This window comes from Kogia breviceps, chromosome 8, assembly GCF_026419965.1.
Source record: "Kogia breviceps isolate mKogBre1 chromosome 8, mKogBre1 haplotype 1, whole genome shotgun sequence".
NCBI lineage: Eukaryota > Metazoa > Chordata > Mammalia > Artiodactyla > Physeteridae > Kogia > Kogia breviceps.
In genome coordinates, this window is record NC_081317.1 from 82312801 (window position 1) to 82330490 (window position 17690).

The following is a 17690-nucleotide window of genomic DNA, read 5'->3' on the forward strand; positions in this document are numbered from 1 at the left end:
ACTGTTTTTTTTTTTATAAGAACTTATAAGATCTATTCTCGAAGCAACTTTCAAATATGCCATACAGTATTATTAACTGTAGTTGTCATGCTGTGCATTATATCCCCATGACTTATTTATTTTATAACTGGAAGTTTTTTGGATCCCCTTCACCCATTTTGCCCATCCCCGACCCACTGCCTCTGGCTACCACTAATATTCTCAGGATCTATGAGCTCATTTTTAAAAATTCAGTATATAAGTGAGATCATACAGTATTTGTCTTTCTCTGACTTATTTCAGTTAGCATAATGCCCTCAGTAGCCATCCATGTTGTCACAAATGGCAAGATTTTATTCCTTTTATGGTTGAATAACATTTCATTGTGTGTATATATATACACACATTTTCTTGATCCATTCATCCATCAATGGGCACTTGGTTGTTGCCATATCTTGGCTCTTGTAAATAATGCTGCAGTGAACATGGGGGTGCATATATCTTTTTGAATTAGTGTTTTCATTTTCTTCAGGTAAATAGCCAGTGGAATTGCTCAATCTAAGTTTTTTAAGATTTAAAAAATATGGTATAAAAGTGAATTTCTTGCCTTTTTAAGATACTCTTTAAGGGCTGATAGAAACTATAATGTAATATTTGTCTTGAAACACTTGTAGTGGCTTTTGCTTATTACATGAGTAAAATTGAATTAAAGGATTCTTTATAATGAATTTATAACTGGAAATACTAGCATTCCATTCATTTACTGTATTTTTGAATTATTAAGAAACCATATCCCAGTTTGTTTTCTAACCATGTCTTTTTTTAGTTTTCAAACTTTGGTATCAGACATATTAAACCTATTATAAACCTGAAAGGGTTATGGTAGTCTATAAAGTGCAAACCCTTTTTAAAATTCAAAAGTCTTGTTTTTCCAGTTATTAAGCTCTTGCCTAGTTTCTAGAAGTTGCAATTACTCTTTCAGTTGACTATTTTAATTACTATTCAGGTGGCTGAAGTGCTAGTTGCCAATTAATACTTTAATAGTTTTTCTGTAGGAACTATATTTATTGAAACAAAATTCAGTGATTTTGATTATTTTCATTTAAGAAAGAGATAAGACTAAATAGTGTATTGTTAATTACTAATAGGGCTGGGAAGAAGCAAGTGCCCGGATAATATACCATTTTCATAGTCTCTGTATTATGTATGCTGTTAGAATAGAAGCAATATCAGTTATATTTTATACTGTTGGTTTGAGGGTGTTTTTAAGCATAGGGTTTTTGTTTCTATTTTTTAACTAGGTGGGTTTATGCTATACGTGGTATTCTTGAAGTAAATGTTCAGCCCCACTTACGGATGTGGTCATGGAAGCATATAAGAGAACATAGGCAAAAAATGAAGCAATATAAAGAACTGTATAAAAAAAAGCTAACAAGTAAGAAGCTATCTGGTGAACTTGTCAACTCTTTGGAGGTTAGCATTTTAAAAATTTGTTAAATATTTTGTACTACTTAACTCCTCAGTCTTTAGTGACTAACACTCCCTACTTATCTGTTCTAATTTGTACTGATCATTCTCTGTCTCTTTTACTTACTAGACTTTTTCATACTCCTTAACTTCAGTTGGATGTTACAAACCCTGGTGATGTTTTCCTGTGTGCATTTGGAATTTGAGATTCTCCTCAATCTGGAGAGATTTGGGTTTATGCAAATAGTAACTTGAAGCCTCACATTATTATGACCTTTACAAACCTCCAAAGCCTAGAAAGTATTTGCTCCATTGATTCCAGTCTTCTCTGTGTTGGTTTCAAAGCCTTATGTTATGTCACCACTACATTTTTCCCTATGTTACCATCTAACTGTGCATTAATCAAATAAATTTCCTGTCTTCTATATGTATATGCTTATACTTGTAGCCAGGTTTGCTCATGCATTCCATCTGCCTTTCTTCATCTCTATCTCAGTTTTACTCATTCCTCAAGTTTTGCCTAAGTCCCATCTCTTGTATGAACTTTCCTGAATTTTTTGCTCAAACAGTGCTTTTTTTCCTCTTAATACTTGTGGCATTTCTGGTCTTCACCAGCAACTTTATGTTTAATTAGCTGTCTCCTGAGTTCTCTAAATATTAGTCTTAATCTTTTTAGCATTATGGTATATTCTCGACAGGACTGTTTTACAGATGGATGAAGTACAGCTTAGGGAGTCTAAGAAGAGTTAGTCTCTCAAAATTAATGGAACCTTATGAATCCAGGCCAATTTCCAAAAAAACTCCCTAAGATTGAGTTTTATTTTTATTTTTGAAATAGAAGACTTTCTGAAGACCTAGGCTATTATGAACGCTTGGGTTTCTGCTTTGGTGGTTACAGATTTCCTTACCTAGTTTTAGATCTTAACCTTAACCCTCTAAGTCTTTTGGACTGTAGAACCCTGAGTAAAGTTTTCCAGGTAATGGTTGGTCATCACTGTTTCTCTTTGGGACTAAAAGTGGTTTGAGCATGAAGCTCTCAAAAGTAATCATGGAAATAATGTATAGATATGATGAAAGATTGAGCTTATCTCAGTTTATTTCAGTAGCTATACTGAAATACTTGGAAAAGTATAAATTTTTTTTTTTTTTTTTTTTTTTTTTTTGTGGTACGTGGGCCTCTCACTGTTGTGGCCTCTCCCGTTGCGGAGCACAGGTTCTGGACGCGCAGGCTCAGTGGCCATGGCTCACGGGCCCAGCCGCTCCGTGGCATGTGGGGTCTTCCCAGACCGGGGCACAAACCCGTGTCCCCTGCATTAGCAGGCGGATTCTCAACCACTGCGCCACCAGGGAAGCCTGGAAAAGTATAAAATTTAAAAACAAGTTTTAAGTGTATCTAGTTCTACTTGATATATCTTAATGATGACGTATGAAATGTGCATGTAATATGAAGGACGTATAATTGTATTTTTAGTTGAAAGTAACACTAATGTGTTTACCCTTAACTGTAGTTAAAGCCCAAATAAAAGTCATTTTAAACAGTGCGTGTATGTTATCTTCTAGTACGTGCCTATATATCTTGTAGTATTCTAAATCTTACATGCATGACATGTATGATTTCTTTGTTCAGAAAGTTGTTCCATCATTACTAATTTCCAAGCTGACATATATACAAGCATTGCTTTTCAGAATTTAACAGGAATATTATGTTGATGGGTGACATGTTTTCTGCTTCCTATCTCTTCTTTAGTACAGCAATTTGATAGAGAATATATGAAAATTATTTATATAAAGTTATTTTTGTAAACACACTTTATTTATATTTTTAGGAGCTGGAAAAGACTTTGGATATATTTAATATAACTATAGCAAGACAACAGGCAGAAGTTGAGGTAATTCCAGATTGTCTTTCAGTTAGTAAAAATAAATCTAGAATTTATACAGATTTGATAGATGTTGTGATGTTATTGTGCTGTAATATACTATTTCCTAAAAAGGGTTCAAATTTGCTTATTTATATTATAAGAAAATTGATGCACTGTTTTGCCACATGTATTTAAACCAGACAGGTTCTATGGGAAAAAAATTCTTTCTAACTAATTGGGCTTATCAAATACTGAGAGTTCATATGAAGGTGAAAGCCAAGTTTTTTTCCCCCCATTACCATTGCTCATAAGACAGTGGTGCTAAGTACCTGGTAATGCTAAATTCTGATGTTTGGCCAGTGTTGTGGTTACTATGTTTTATTGTCAGTATGATTATTATTTACGCTTATTCACTAAAGTAGATAAGTTTTAGAAATATCATCCTGTTTCTTTAGATTACTAAATAAAGAATAATTTGTCATTTATTTGTAAATTTATTCATTTTAGGTAAAGAAAGCTGGATACAGGATTTTCAGAGAAGGAGCACAAGAGTCAGAGGATAATAAAGGATGGTTTAGCTGGTTGTGGACTTGGTCAGAATCACATACTAAACAACAACCAGATCTTAAACCTGGAAGTATGTCCATTTCATTTTATAGTAGTGCAGTTAGTCATCAGGCTATGGTAGTGTAGCTAACCATCAGGTGTGAAATTAAGTTCTGCAGGAAATTTTCTCTTTCATTAAAATAGACATTTTAAGTACATATACATATATATAATTCTTATTATTATCAGTAAAATTACTTTTACATACTGTAAATATATGTGTTAAAAATCAAATAAAGTAAATTTTAAAAATCTTACTAATGCTTGCAAAAGAGCATTATGTCTAGAGGATTTAGTAAGTGCATATAGCACAGCCATAGATAAAATAAAAATTCCCAAAGGGTATAAACCACTGTAAATTTTTATTGAAATTATTTGTTGGAAAGATTTTTGCTTCCCAACAAAATGCTTAAGACCATGGAGGCTTAGGGGCTTAGGTTTACATCCTAGATCTATCGTTTATTAGCAGTGTGGCCCTGGCAAATTATTTAAGCTCTCTAAACCTCAATTTCATCATCTGTAATAAAATGTGGAGAAATGATATTAATATTATCTACTTTGTACGCTAAGTATGTTGCTTTAACACAATGCCATTAAGTGCCTAATACAGGTATCTATTTTGTGTGCTTAATACAAATATTTAGAAATTTATATTGCTAAATTTATGTATTTAGCAATTCATATTTTGGGAGAATAAACCTTCTAAAATTGGCAATGCCATCCTAGCATTCAGTGAATATAATTTCTTAAAAGTATTATAAAAAGAGAGTAAAATTTGCAGTTAATTTATTAAAAGCAGCTAAATTTTGGGTTGGTTTTATCTTGTTACCAGTTAAGAACATAAAACACACTTCTTTATGATTTTTAGGTCTTGAAGAAATGTTGACACCTGAAGAAAAAACTTTACTATATGAAGCAATTGGCTATAGTGAAACAGCAGTTGATCCAACCTTACCAAAAACAGTAAAATGTTTTCTTTCCTTATACCTGAGCATTTAGTGATAGATATGCCTATTTTTAATCCTTTCAGAAATATATGTTACTGAGTTGTTCTGTGATCTTTCTTTGAGTCTATAAATATTGCATTTATTTTAGTTTCCAAGGTAGGGATAAAAATTGTCTCCTACTTCTTAGTGTTATTTGGTGTTCCTTTAATATACGAAAGGTTGTTTTTGAAGTATTTTTCTGGTTTTTGGAAAGAATAAATATATAAATAGGAGTATTTGTTGTATTTATATATATATATATATATATATATACATATAATTTTTTTCATTTTATTCCTTTGAATATACTCTAGTTTGAAGCCATGAAGTTTTTTGTTCACTTGAAAAGTATGTCTATTATTCTAAGAGAACAACAACAAAAATCTGAACTGTTAGATATTGTAGTGGAAGAATTTAGCACTTTGATTGTGCAAAGACCAGGAGCACAAGCAGTTAAGTAAGTGTTAATTTATTTTCTCTTATCTGTAAGAAAATATTTCACTGTGAGGTTGGAATTTAGTCATACAGTATTTTGTAAAGAGTACTGTGGTTTAATTTGTCCTTCTGTATTTTTAGAAAGGTAGTTTTTTTCATTAATATATATATTTTGGGATTGTTAAAATAACACATGTTCAGTAGAAAGCTTCATGCCAAGAGACACTAAAGAATAATACAAAAATGTCAGCAATCACACTGTTGAAAAAGAAACAGCATTAACAATTTTGTTTTTGTCTGGGAGAGTCTTTATTTTATCTCTGTTTTAAAAATAGCTTTATTGAGGTATGATGCACATACCATACAATGCACCCATTAAAGTGTACAATTCACTTTTTTGTCACACTGTATTGTATACCAAATCCACATGGTATATTTACAGGGTTGTACAACAGTTATCATTACCTAATTCCAGAACATTTTAACACCCCAAAAAGGAAACACTAATACTCATTAGCAGTCACTCCTCATTGTTCCTCTCCCCAGTGTCTGGTAAAAACTATTTTACTTTCCTTTAAAAAAAAAAAAAAAAAAATTTATTTATTTATTTTTGGCTGCGTTGGGTCTTCGTTGCTGCGCATGTGGGCTCTCCCTAGCTGCGGCGTGCAGGGGCTACTCTTTGTTGTGGAGTGCAGGCTTCTCATTGCGGTGGCTTCTCTTGTTGTGGAGCACAGGCTCTAGGTGCACAGGCTTCAGTAGTTGTGGCTCACGGGCTCTAGAGCGCAGGCTCAGTGGTTGTGGCACATGGGCTTAGCTGCTCCGTGGTATGTGGGATCTTCCCAGACCAGGGATCAAACACATGTCCCCTGCATTGGTGGGCGAATTCTTAACCACTGTGCCGCCAGGAAAATCCCACTAATTTACTTTCTATTTCTAAAAATTTGTCTCTTTGGGGCATTTCATATTAATGGAATCATATAATATGTGGCCTTTTCTGTCTGGCTTCTTTTACTAATAGGCATGATATTTTCAAGGTTCATCCATGGTATAGCATGAATTAGTGCTTCATTCTTTTTTATTGCCAAATAATATTTCATTGTATGGATATACCACATTTTGTTTGCCAGTTCATCAGATGATGGATATTTTTGGTTTGTTTCCACTTTTTTGCTACTATGAAAAATGCTGCTATGAAAATTAATGGACAGTATTTTGTATGGACAAGTTTCAAGTTTTCTTGGGTATATATACCTAGGAGTGGAATTGTTGCCTCAAATGGTAACTCTGTATTTAACTTTTTGAGGAATTGACAGACTATTTTCCAAAGCAGCTGCATCATTTTACATTCCCACCAGCATTGTGTGAATTTTCCATTTAGCTACACCCTTGCCATCACTTCTCTGTCGTTTTGATTATAGCTGTCCTAAATGAGTGTAAAGTAGTATCTCACTGTGGTTTTGATTTGTACTTCCCTGATGGCTAATGATGTTGAGCATCTTTTCATGTATTTATTGGCTGTTTCTGTATAGTTTTTTTGAGAACTGTTAAATTCCTTTGCCTATTTTTTTCTTTTATTTAATTATTTAAAAATTATATTGAAGTATAGTTGATTTACAATGTGTTAATTTCTGCTGTACAGCAAAGTGACTCAGTTATAGATACATGTATTCTTTTTCATATTCTTTTCCATTATGGTTTATCACAGGATACTGAATATAGTTCCCTATGCTATACAGTAGGACCTTGTTGTTTATGCATTCTATATATAATAGTTTGCATCTACTAATCCTAAACTCCCCCCTACCCCTTGGCAACCACAGGTCTGTTCTCTATATCTGTGAGTCTGTTTCTGTTTCATAGGTCAGTTCATTGGTGTCATCTTTTAGATTCCACATATAAGTGATATTGTATGGGATTGTCTTTCTCTTTCTGACTTACCTCACTTAGTATGATAATCTTTAGGTCCATGTTGCTGCAAATGGCATTATGTCATTCTTTTTTATGGCTGAGTAATATTCCATTGTATATACGTACCACATCTTCTTTATCCATTCCTGTGTTGATGGATACTTAGGTTGTTTCCATGTCTTGGCTGTTGTAAATAGTGTTGCATTGAACATTGGGGTGCATGTATCTTTTCAAATTATAGTTTTCTCCAGATATATGCCCAGGAGTGGATTGCAGGATCATATGGCAACTCCAATTTTAGTTTTTTGAGGAACCCCCCCATACTGTTTTCCATAGTGGCTGTACCAATTTACATTGCCACCAACAGTATAGGAGGGTTCCCTTTTCTCCACACCCTTTCCAGCATTTGTTATTTGTAGACTTTCTAATGATGGCCATTCTGACTAGTGTGAGGTGCTACCTTGTTGTAGTTTTGACTTACATTTCTCTCATAATTAGTGATGTTGAGCATCTTTTCATCTGCCTGTTGGCCATCTGTATATCTTCTTTGGAGAAATGTCTACGTAGGTCTTCTGCCCATTTTTTGATTTACAGTGGTTTTTGTTTTTTTGTTGCTATTGTTACTGAGTTGTATGAGCTGTTTGTATATTTTGGAAATTAAGCCCTTGTCAGTCGCATCATTTGCAGATATTTTCTCCCAGTCCGTAGGTTGTCTTTCCATATTGTTTATGGTTTCCTTTGCTGTACAAAAGGTTGTAAGTTTGATTAGGTCCCATTTGTTTATTTTTGCTTTTATTTCTATTGCCTTGGTAGACTGACCTAAGAAAACATTGGTATGATTTATGTCAGAATGTTTTCCTATGTTCTCTTCTAGGAGTTTTATGGTGTCATGTCTTATATTTAAGTCTTTAAGCCATTTCGAGTTTATTTTTGTGTATGGTGTGAGTATGTTCCAAATTCATCGATTTATGTGTGGCTGTCCAAATTTTCCCAACACCATTTGCTAAGGATACTGTCTTTTCTCCATTGTGTATTCTTCCCTCCTTTGTCAAAGATTAATTAACCATAGTTGTATGAGTTTATTTCTGGGCTCTCTATTCTGTTCCGTTGATCCATATGTCCTTGTGTGAGTATCACACTGTTTTGTTTACTGTAGTGTTGTAGTATTGTCTGAATTCTGGGAGGCTTATGCCTCCTGCTGTGTTCTTTTTCTTCAGGATTGCTTTGGCAATTCTGAGTCTTTTATGGTTCCATATAAAATTTAGGATTATTTGTTCTAGTTCTGTGAAAAATGTCATGGGTAATTTGATCAGGATCCCATTAAATCTGTAGATTGCTTTGGGTAGTATGGCCATTTTAACAATATTAATTCTTCCAATCCAAGAGCATAGGATAGCTTTCCATTTCTTTGAATCATCTTCAGTTTCCTTTGTTAATGTTTTGTACTTTTCAGCATATGAGTGATTAACCACCTTTGTGAAGTTTATTCCTACGTATTTTATTTTTTGATGCTATTTTGTAAGGAATTGTTTGTTTACATTCCCCTTCTGATATTTCATTGTTAGTGTAAAGAAATGCAACCAATTTCTGTATGCTAATCTTGTGTCTTCTACCTTGCTGAATTCATTTACCAGTTCTAGTAGTTTTTTTGTGGAGTCTTTAGGGTTTTCTGTATATGGTATCATGTCACCTGCATATAATGACAACTTTACCTCTTCCCTACCAATTTGAATACCTTTTATTTCTTTTTCTTGTCTGATTGCTGTGGCTAGGACTTCCAGTACTATGTTGAAGAGAAGTGATAAGAGTGGGCATCCTTCTCTTGTTCTACATTTTAGCAGGAATACTTCTGAGTATTATATTGGCTGTGGGTTTGTCATAAATAGCTCTTATTATGTTGAGATATGTTCTCTCTATACCCACTTTGTTAAGAGTTTTTATCATGAATGGATGTTGAATTTTATTGAATGCTTTTTTGCATGTATTGAGATGATCCTGTGGTTTTTGTTTTTTCTTTTGTTGATGTGGTGTATCAAATTGATTGATTTGTATTTGTTGAACCATCCTTGTGAACTTAGGATGAATCCCACTTGGTCGTGGTGTATGATCTTTTTTATTTATTGTTGAATTCAGTTTGCTAATATTTTGGTGAGAATTTTTGCATCTATATTCAACAAAGATATTGGCCTATAATTTTCTTTTTGGTTGTGTCTTTGTCTGGTTTTGGTATCACGGTGATGTTGGCTTCACAGAATGTCTTTTGGAGTGTTACTTCCTCTTCAGTCTTTTGAAAGAGTTTGAGAAGGATTGGTTTAAGTTCTTCTTTGTATGTTTGGTGGAATTCACCTGTGAATTCATCTGGCCCTAGACTTCTGTTTATAGGGAGTTTTTTTCATTACAGATTCTGTTTCACTTCTAGTGAGCAGTCTGTTCAAGTTATCTATTTTTTCTTGATTCCGTTTGGGTGGGCTGTATGTTTCTAGAAAGTTGTCCATTTCCTCTAGCTTGTCAAATTGGTTTGCATATAATCATTCATAGTATTCTCTTATGTTTTTTTGTAATTCTGCAGTATCAGTTGTGATTTATTCTCTTTCATTTCTTATTTTCTTTATTTGGGTCTTGTCTCTTGTTCTTGGTGAGCCTGCTCAGAGGTGTGTCAATTTTGTTTACCCTTTCAAAGACCCAGCTCTTGGTTTTACTGATTTTTTTCTATTGTTTTTTAAATCTCTATTTTATTTGTTTCCCCTTTGGTCTTTGTCTCCTTCCTTCTGCTAACTTTAGGTATAGTTTGTTCTTCTTTTTCTGATTCTTTTAGGTGGTGGGTTAGGTTATTTGAGATTTTTCTTCTTTCTTAAAGAAGGCCTGTGTTACTCTGAACTTCCCTCTAAGAACTGCTTTTGCTGCATCCCATAGATTTTGTTGGTTGTGTTTTCATTGTTCTTTGTCTCAAGGTGTGTTTTAATTTCTTTGATTTCATTGTTGACCCATTGGATTTTTTAGTAGCATGTTGTTTAGTCTCCATGTAATTTTTTTTTTCTCATTTCTTTTTCTGTGGTTGATTTCTAGTTTCATGCTGTTGTGGTCATAATAGTTGTTGAGATAATTTCTATACTCTTGAATTTGTTGAGTCTTGTTTTGTGCCCTAGTATGTGGTCAATCCTAGAGAATGTTCCATGTGCACTTGAATGTGTATTCTGGTTTTTTTGGATGTAATGTCCTAAAAATGTCAATTAAGTCAAACTGTTCTATTTTATCATTTAGGATCTCTGTTGCCTTATTGATTTTCTGTGTCAAAGATCTGTCCATTGTTGTGAATAAGGAGTTAAAGTCTCCTACTACTACTGAATTCCCATCAGTTTCTCCCTTTATGTCTGTTAGTATTTGTTTTATGTATTTGGGTGCTCCTGTATTAGGTGCATATATATTGATGAGTATAAAATCTTCTTGTGTTGATCCTTTTATCACTATATAGTGTCCTTCTTTATCTTTCTTTACGGCATTTGTTTTAAAGTCTATTTTGTCTGATTTGAGTATTGCAACCCTCACTGTTTTGTCGTTTCCGTTTGCATGAAATATGTTTTCCATCCCCTCACTTTCAATCTATGTGTGTCCTGTGCTCTAAGGTGGGTCTCTTGTAGGCAGCATATTGTAGGCTCTTGTTTTTTTGATTCAGTCTGCCACTCTTTGTCTTTTGATTAGAGCATTTAGGCCATTGCCATTTAAGGTAATTATTGATAGATATGTATTTATTGCCTTTTTAAACCTTCTTTTCCAGTTGATTCTGTGTTTCTTCTTTGTTCCTTTCTTTTTCTTTTTCTTTTTTTTTTGGCCATGCCACATGGCTTGTGGGATCTTATTTCCCTGACCACGGATCGAACTCGGGCCCTTCTCAGTGAGAGCGAAGAGTCTTAACCACTGGACCACCGGGGAATTCCCCTCCTTTTCTTTTTTGTGGTTTGATGATTTCTTTTTATTTTATGCCTTTGTTTTCTTCTTTTAGGTTTTAGTGAATCTATTGCAGGTTTTTCATTTGTGGTTACCCTGTTTTTTGAGTATTTTTACCCCTTGCTATATACTTGCTTTAGACTGATAGTCATATATGCTCAAACACATTGGAAAAAAAACAAAGAATCTACCTTCTCTTATTCTTCTCCCCCACATTTTATGATTTTGAAGTCCTCTTTTACTTCTTCATGTTTATCCTTTTGCTCTTCATTGTGGTTATCATTGTTTTCACAAGATTGTTTTGATTTTTTTTAATAAAAAAATGTACTGGCTTATTTAAGTGATTTACTTGCCAGTTGTGATTTTCTCTTTCCTATAGATTCTTGCTTCTTTTCTGTTTAGAAAAGACCTGTCAGTGTTTCTTTTAAGATAGGTTTAGTATTCTTTTCATTTTTGCTTGTCTGAGAAATTCTTTATCTCTCCTTCTATTCTAAATGATATTCCTGCTGGGTAGAGTATTCTAGGTTGCATATTTTTCCCTTTTAGGGATTTGAATGTATCTTTCCATTCCCTTCTGGCCAAAAACATTTCTGTAGAGAAATCAGGCCATAGCCTTATGGGGATTCCCTTGTAATTAACTCTTAGTTTTTCTCTTGTTGCCTTTAGAATCCTCTCTTTATCTTTAACTTTTGACATTTTGATTATAATATGCCTTGGTGTAGGTCTGTTTGGGACTCTCTGTGGTTTCCTGTACCTGGATTTCTGTTGCCTTTTTTAGTTTAGGGAAGTTTTTGGCCATAATTTCTTCAAATACTTTTTCAACCCCCTTGTCTCTTTCTTCGCCTTCTGGAATCCCTATTATGTGTAGATTGTATATTATCGCATAGGTCTCTTATACTGCTTTCATTTTTTTTTCATTTGGCTTTCTGTCTGCTGTTCTGATTGGGTGATTTCCATTATTCTGTCTTCCAGATCACTTATTCATTCTTCTGCATTATTCTTTCTCCTATTTATTGCCTTTAGCTCACTTTTTGTCTCAGCAAATGAGTTTTCTAAGTTTTCTTGGCTCCTCCTTATGTTTTCTAGTTCCTTTTTATAGTACTCTGCATTTCTGTCAATAGCCTTTCTTAATTCCTTCAGTATTTTCATTATCTCCTTTTTGAACTCAGTGTCTGTTGGACAGAAGATGTCTGTTTCATTGAATGTTCTTTCAGGGGAATTCTCTTGATCTTTTAACTGGGAGTGTTTCCTCTACTTCTTCATTTACTTATATTTCTCTTACTCTGTGAGTTTCAGAGAAACAGTTGTCTACTGTGGGCTTAGAGGGCATTTTATATGTGTGAGCATCCCTGGGTAGCTTGTGTGGGTTTAATATATTTGGTGTGAGGGCTGTTTTTAGTATGAATGCCTGTGGCCTCCTTTCCTCAGCATGTGCTGGCCGTTATCCCCTTAGTAGTGGGTGTGTAGATGCAGCTACTGGCGCCCGCTCCCAGGGCACTTGGTGGCAGTGGCAGCTCATGCGCACCTACAGAGCCCATGATGACGGCAGAGGCAGCTTGCAACTGCTCCTGGAGCCTGCAAGTGTGGCAGCAGCAGCTCAAGATTGCTCCTGGAGCCCAGGAGGGCAGCAGTGGTGGCTTGCAACCTATCCTGGAGCCTTTAGTGCCTCTTTTTGAAGACCACTAATCCCATTCATGAGGGCTCCGCCCTAATGACCTAATCACCTCCCAAAAGTCCTACCTCCAGATAACCATCACATTAGGCATTAGAGTTTCAACAAATGAAATCTGAGGGACACAGACATTCATAGCATAGCAGCTTGTGTTAGTCCCCTGGCTCCAGGAAGCCATACCAGGAATATTGCCCACTGCTTTGCTAGGGAATGGGGATGATAGGCTGATAAACAGAAATACCAGAGTGCTATCTTTCTGAAACTTGGCTGTCTTCCTTCTTTCATTTTTCCCTGGTTGCTGTAAGCTTTTTATTAAATTCCAGACTTGCAAGAAAGTTGATTCTGGGACTTTTTGCTAGTTTAATTATCATTTCAGTGGAGAAACTCGATTATTTGAGCAACTTTTTCTGTCACTTCCAAAGACAATACTTATCCATTAACTTTTTTTTTAAAAGCCTTTATTATTTTAGAGCAGTTTGAGGTTTATAACAAAGTTTAGAGAGAGGTATAGACGTTTCTCATATACCTTCTACCCCTACACATTCAGAGCCCCCCTGCAATTATCAACGCCACTCACCAGAATACTACATTTTTACTAAAAATGAACCTACACTGGCATAATCACCCAAAGTCCATAGTTTACATTGTGGTGCACTCTTGTTGTACATTCTGTGGTATGGACAACATAGAATGACAAGTGTCCATTGTTACAGTATCACACACAGTACTTTCACTGCTCTAAAAATCCTCCGTTCTGCTATTCGTTCCTTACTCACTCCCCCAACCACTGATTGTTTTACTGTGTTCATAGTTTTGACTTTTTTAGAATGTCCTGTAGTTGAAATTGTACAGTATGTATAGCCTGGCTTCTTTCACTTAGTGATATGCATTTAAGCTTCCTATACGTCATTTCATGAATTGATAGCTCATGGTTTTTAGCACTTAATAACATTGCATTGTCTGGATGTACCACAGTTTGTTTATCCATTCACCTACTGAAGGACATCTTGGTTGCTTCTTCGTTTTGGCAGTTATGAATATAGCTGCTGTAAAGAGCTGTGTACAGGTTTTATATGGACATAAGTTTTCAGCTCCTTTGGGTAAATATCAAGGAGCCGATTGCTGGATCACATGGTAAAAATATGCTTAATTTTGTAAGAAACCACCAAACTTTCTTCTAAAGTGACTGTACCATTTTGAATTCCTACCAGCAATGTATGAGAGTTCCTATTGCTCCATCTACATCCTTGTCATTACTTGGTGTTGTCATTATTCCAGAGTTTGGCCATTCTAATATGTATGTAGTTGTATGTCACTGTTGTTTTAATTTTCATTTCCATGATGACATGATCTTTTTTGTCAGTCTTAATTGGTGAGGTGTCTGTTAAGATCTTTAGCCCATTTTTTAGTTGTGTTGTTTGTTTTCTTCTTGAGTTTAAAGTGTTCTTTATATATTTTAGATAACAGGTCCTTATCAGATGTGTTGTTCACAAATATTTTCTCCTATTCTGTGGCTTATTTTCTTATTCTCTTAATATTAATATCTACCATAATTGTTACTGTTTTCTATTTATTGCCCTTGTTCTTTGTTCCTATTTTTGTCTACCATGTCTTTTCTTCTTTTTGCAGTTTAATTGAACATTTTGTATGATTCCATTTTCTCTCTTTTCTTGGCACATCAGTTAAAATGCTTTAAACTTTTTAGTGGTTGCCCTAGAGCATTTAATATACTTCTTGTTTTATTTTAATTTTTTTTTTTTTTTTTTTTTTTTGGATACGCGGGCTTCTCACTGCTGTGGCCTCTCCTGTTGTGGAGCACAGGCTCCGGATGCACAGGCTCAGTGGCCATGGCTCACGGGCCCAGCCGCTCCATGGCACGTGGGATCCTCCCGGACCAGGGCACGAACCCACGTCCCCTGCATTGGCAGGCGGACTCTCAATCACTGCACCACCAGGGAAGCCCTTTATTTTAATTGTTTTAAAAAAGTTTAATTTTTATTGGAGTATAGTTGATTTAAAACGTTGTGTTAGTTTCTGCTGTAAAGCAAAATGAAAAAGTTATACATAACACATATACACTCTTTTTTAGATTCTTTTCCCATATAGGTCATTACAGAGTATTGAGTAGAGTTCCCTATGTTATTCAGTAGGTCTTCATTAGATATCTATTTTATATATAGTAGTATGTATAGCTTTTTTTTTCCCTTATTTATTTAATTTTTTTAACATCTTTATTGTGGAATGCCTTTTTTTTAAAAAACGTCTTTATTGGAGTATAATTGCTTTACAATGGTCTGTTAGTTTCTGCTTTATAACAAAGTGAATCAGTTATACATATACATATGTCCCCATATCTCTTCCCTCTTGTGTCTCCCTCCCTCCCACCCTCCCTATCTCACCCCTCTAGGTGGTCACAAAGCACCGAGCTGATCTCCCTGTGCTATGCGGCTGCTTCCCACGAGCTATCTATTTTACGTTTGGTAGTGTATATATGTCCATGCCACTCTCTCACTTTGTCCCAGCTTACCCTTCCCCCTCCCCGTATCCTTAAGTCCATTCTTTAGTAGGTCTGTGTCTTTATTCCTGTCTTGTCCCTAGGTTCTTCATAACCTGTTTTTTTTTGTTTTTTGTTTTTTTTTGATTCCATATATATGTGTTAACATACAGTATTTGTTTTTCTTTTTCTGACTTACTTCACTCTGTATGACAAACTCTAGGTCCATCCATCTCACTATAAATAACTCAATTTCGTTTCTTTTTCTTTTTTTTTTAACAACTGATCTTAGTCTGCTTTGAAATAATACTATACTATTTCACAGGTAATGTGAGTACCCAGTAATAACAAAATATCCTAATTCCTTCCTCTAATCCCTTGTGTCATTCCTGTTATTCAATACACTGTTAGATTATTAACAATGAACATACTAATAATCTGTTAGGACAATTAAATGTTTGCATTTTACCCTCACTTTCCTACTTCAGTGCTCTTTCTTTATGTAATCTGAGTTTCCAACTAACATTTATTTTCTTCTCTCTAAGTAACTACTTTTAATATTTCTTGAAAGGCAGGTCTAATGGCAACAATTTTTCTTGATATTTGTTTGTCTGAGGTAGTCTTTATTTCTTCTTTACTTTTGGAGGGAAACTTCACGGGGTACAGAATTCTAGTTTAGAGTTTTTTGCTCTTACACTTTAAAATATTTGTTACTCTGTTCTTGCTAGTATGGCTTCTGAGAATGTGGAAGTAATTCTTATCTTTGCTTCTCTATAAGTAAGGATTTTTTCCCCCCAGCTCTTTTTAGGATTTTTTTCTTTATATTTGATTCTCTGTAGTTTGAAAATATGCCTAGCAGTGGGTTTTTTTTGGTTTTTGTTTTGTTTGTTTTGTGGGTTTTTTGGGGGGCATTTATTCTGCTTGATGTTCTCTGAGCTTCCTAAATCTGTTATTTAGTGTCTGATATTAATTTGCAGAAATTCTCAATCATTATTAATTGTAATATTTCTTCTGTTCCTTTCTCTCTTCTTCTGGTATTCCCATTACTTGTATGGTACAACTTTTGTAGTTATGCATGGATATTCTCTTCTGAGTTTTTAGAAATGCTTTCTGTATTTTTATGATTTTTCTCTAGCTCAGGGATTTCCTTAGCTGTGCAACTGTGCAGTCTCCTAATAAGCCCATCAAAGTCATTCTTGTTACAGTGTTTTTTATCTTTAGCATTCATTTTTGGCTCTTTCTTAACATTTCCATCCCTCTGTTTACATTGTTCATCTGTTCTTGCAGATTGTCTACTTTATCTGTTAGACATATTAACCATTAGACATATTAATTGTAGTTGCTTTAAATTTCTAGTCATGTAATTCCAGCATCCCTGCCATGTTTGGTTCTGATGCTTGGTCTGTCACTTCAAATTGTGTTTTTTGCCTTTTTGTATGCCTTGTTATTTTTTTCCTGATAGCCAGACATTATATACTGGGTAAAAGGAATTGCTGTAAATAGGTCCTTAATAATTTGGTTATATGATGTGGGAGAAAGGGAAGAGTTTCTTTAGTCCTGTGATGAGCTCTCAGTCTTTGAATGAGCCTGTGCTTCTGTACTGTGAACTTAACAAGAGTTTCTCAGTTTTTTCCCCTACCCCCTTAGGGGGGATAGAGTGGGTAGTGTGGGCTGGAGTTGGGTATTTTCCTCCCCCCATATGGAGTGGTAGACTTGACTGGAGTTGGATATTTCCCTTCCCTTGGTCATTTTGGCTCTGATAATACCCCATTAGGTAAGGCTCTACTTAACTCATTTCTCCAGAGGGCAGGCCTTGCTAAGAACAACAGAGTGCTCTGGCATATTTTTCAAATGGTTCATCTTCCTCTCCACTTGCCTGAGGAGGGGATATTTCTCCAATATTTACTCTGGGAACCTGGTTGAATTCCTGGAGGTGTATCTCAAATTATTTGGGGGACTCCCCTGTGGCTGGGTCCGCTTAGAGTTGCTTTACAATATTGTGTTAGTTTCTGATGTACAGCAAAGTGAATCAGTTATACATATACATATATCCACTCTTTTAAAAATTTCCTTCCCATTTAGGTCACCACAGATCATTGAGTAGGGTTCCCTGTGCTAAACAGTAGGATCTCATTAGTTATCTGTTTTATACATAGCAGTATATATATGTCAATCCCTATCTCCCAATTTGTCCCCCTTCTCCCCACCTCCTTGGTAACCATAAGGTCTCTACATCTATGACTCTTTCTGCTTTGCCAATAAGTTCACCTGTACCATTTTTCTAGATTCCACATATAAGTGATATTATACAGTATTTGTTTTTCTCTTTCTGACTT

General features: G+C 34.9%; 1 protein-coding gene across 7 annotated transcripts in view; it reads left to right on the top strand.

The window, feature by feature from the left end:
- Nucleotides 1-17690, top strand: part of VPS13A (vacuolar protein sorting 13 homolog A) — a 266390-nt gene that overhangs the window by 41092 nt on the left and 207608 nt on the right. For all 7 annotated transcript variants that reach the window (XM_059071189.2, XM_067039602.1, XM_067039598.1 and 4 more), the window contains 5 exons: nt 1281-1452; nt 3273-3335; nt 3816-3945; nt 4783-4877; nt 5215-5357. In XM_059071189.2, the coding sequence (XP_058927172.1) occupies nt 1281-1452; nt 3273-3335; nt 3816-3945; nt 4783-4877; nt 5215-5357 (603 nt within the window). The remainder of the gene's footprint in view (nt 1-1280; nt 1453-3272; nt 3336-3815; nt 3946-4782; nt 4878-5214; nt 5358-17690) is intronic.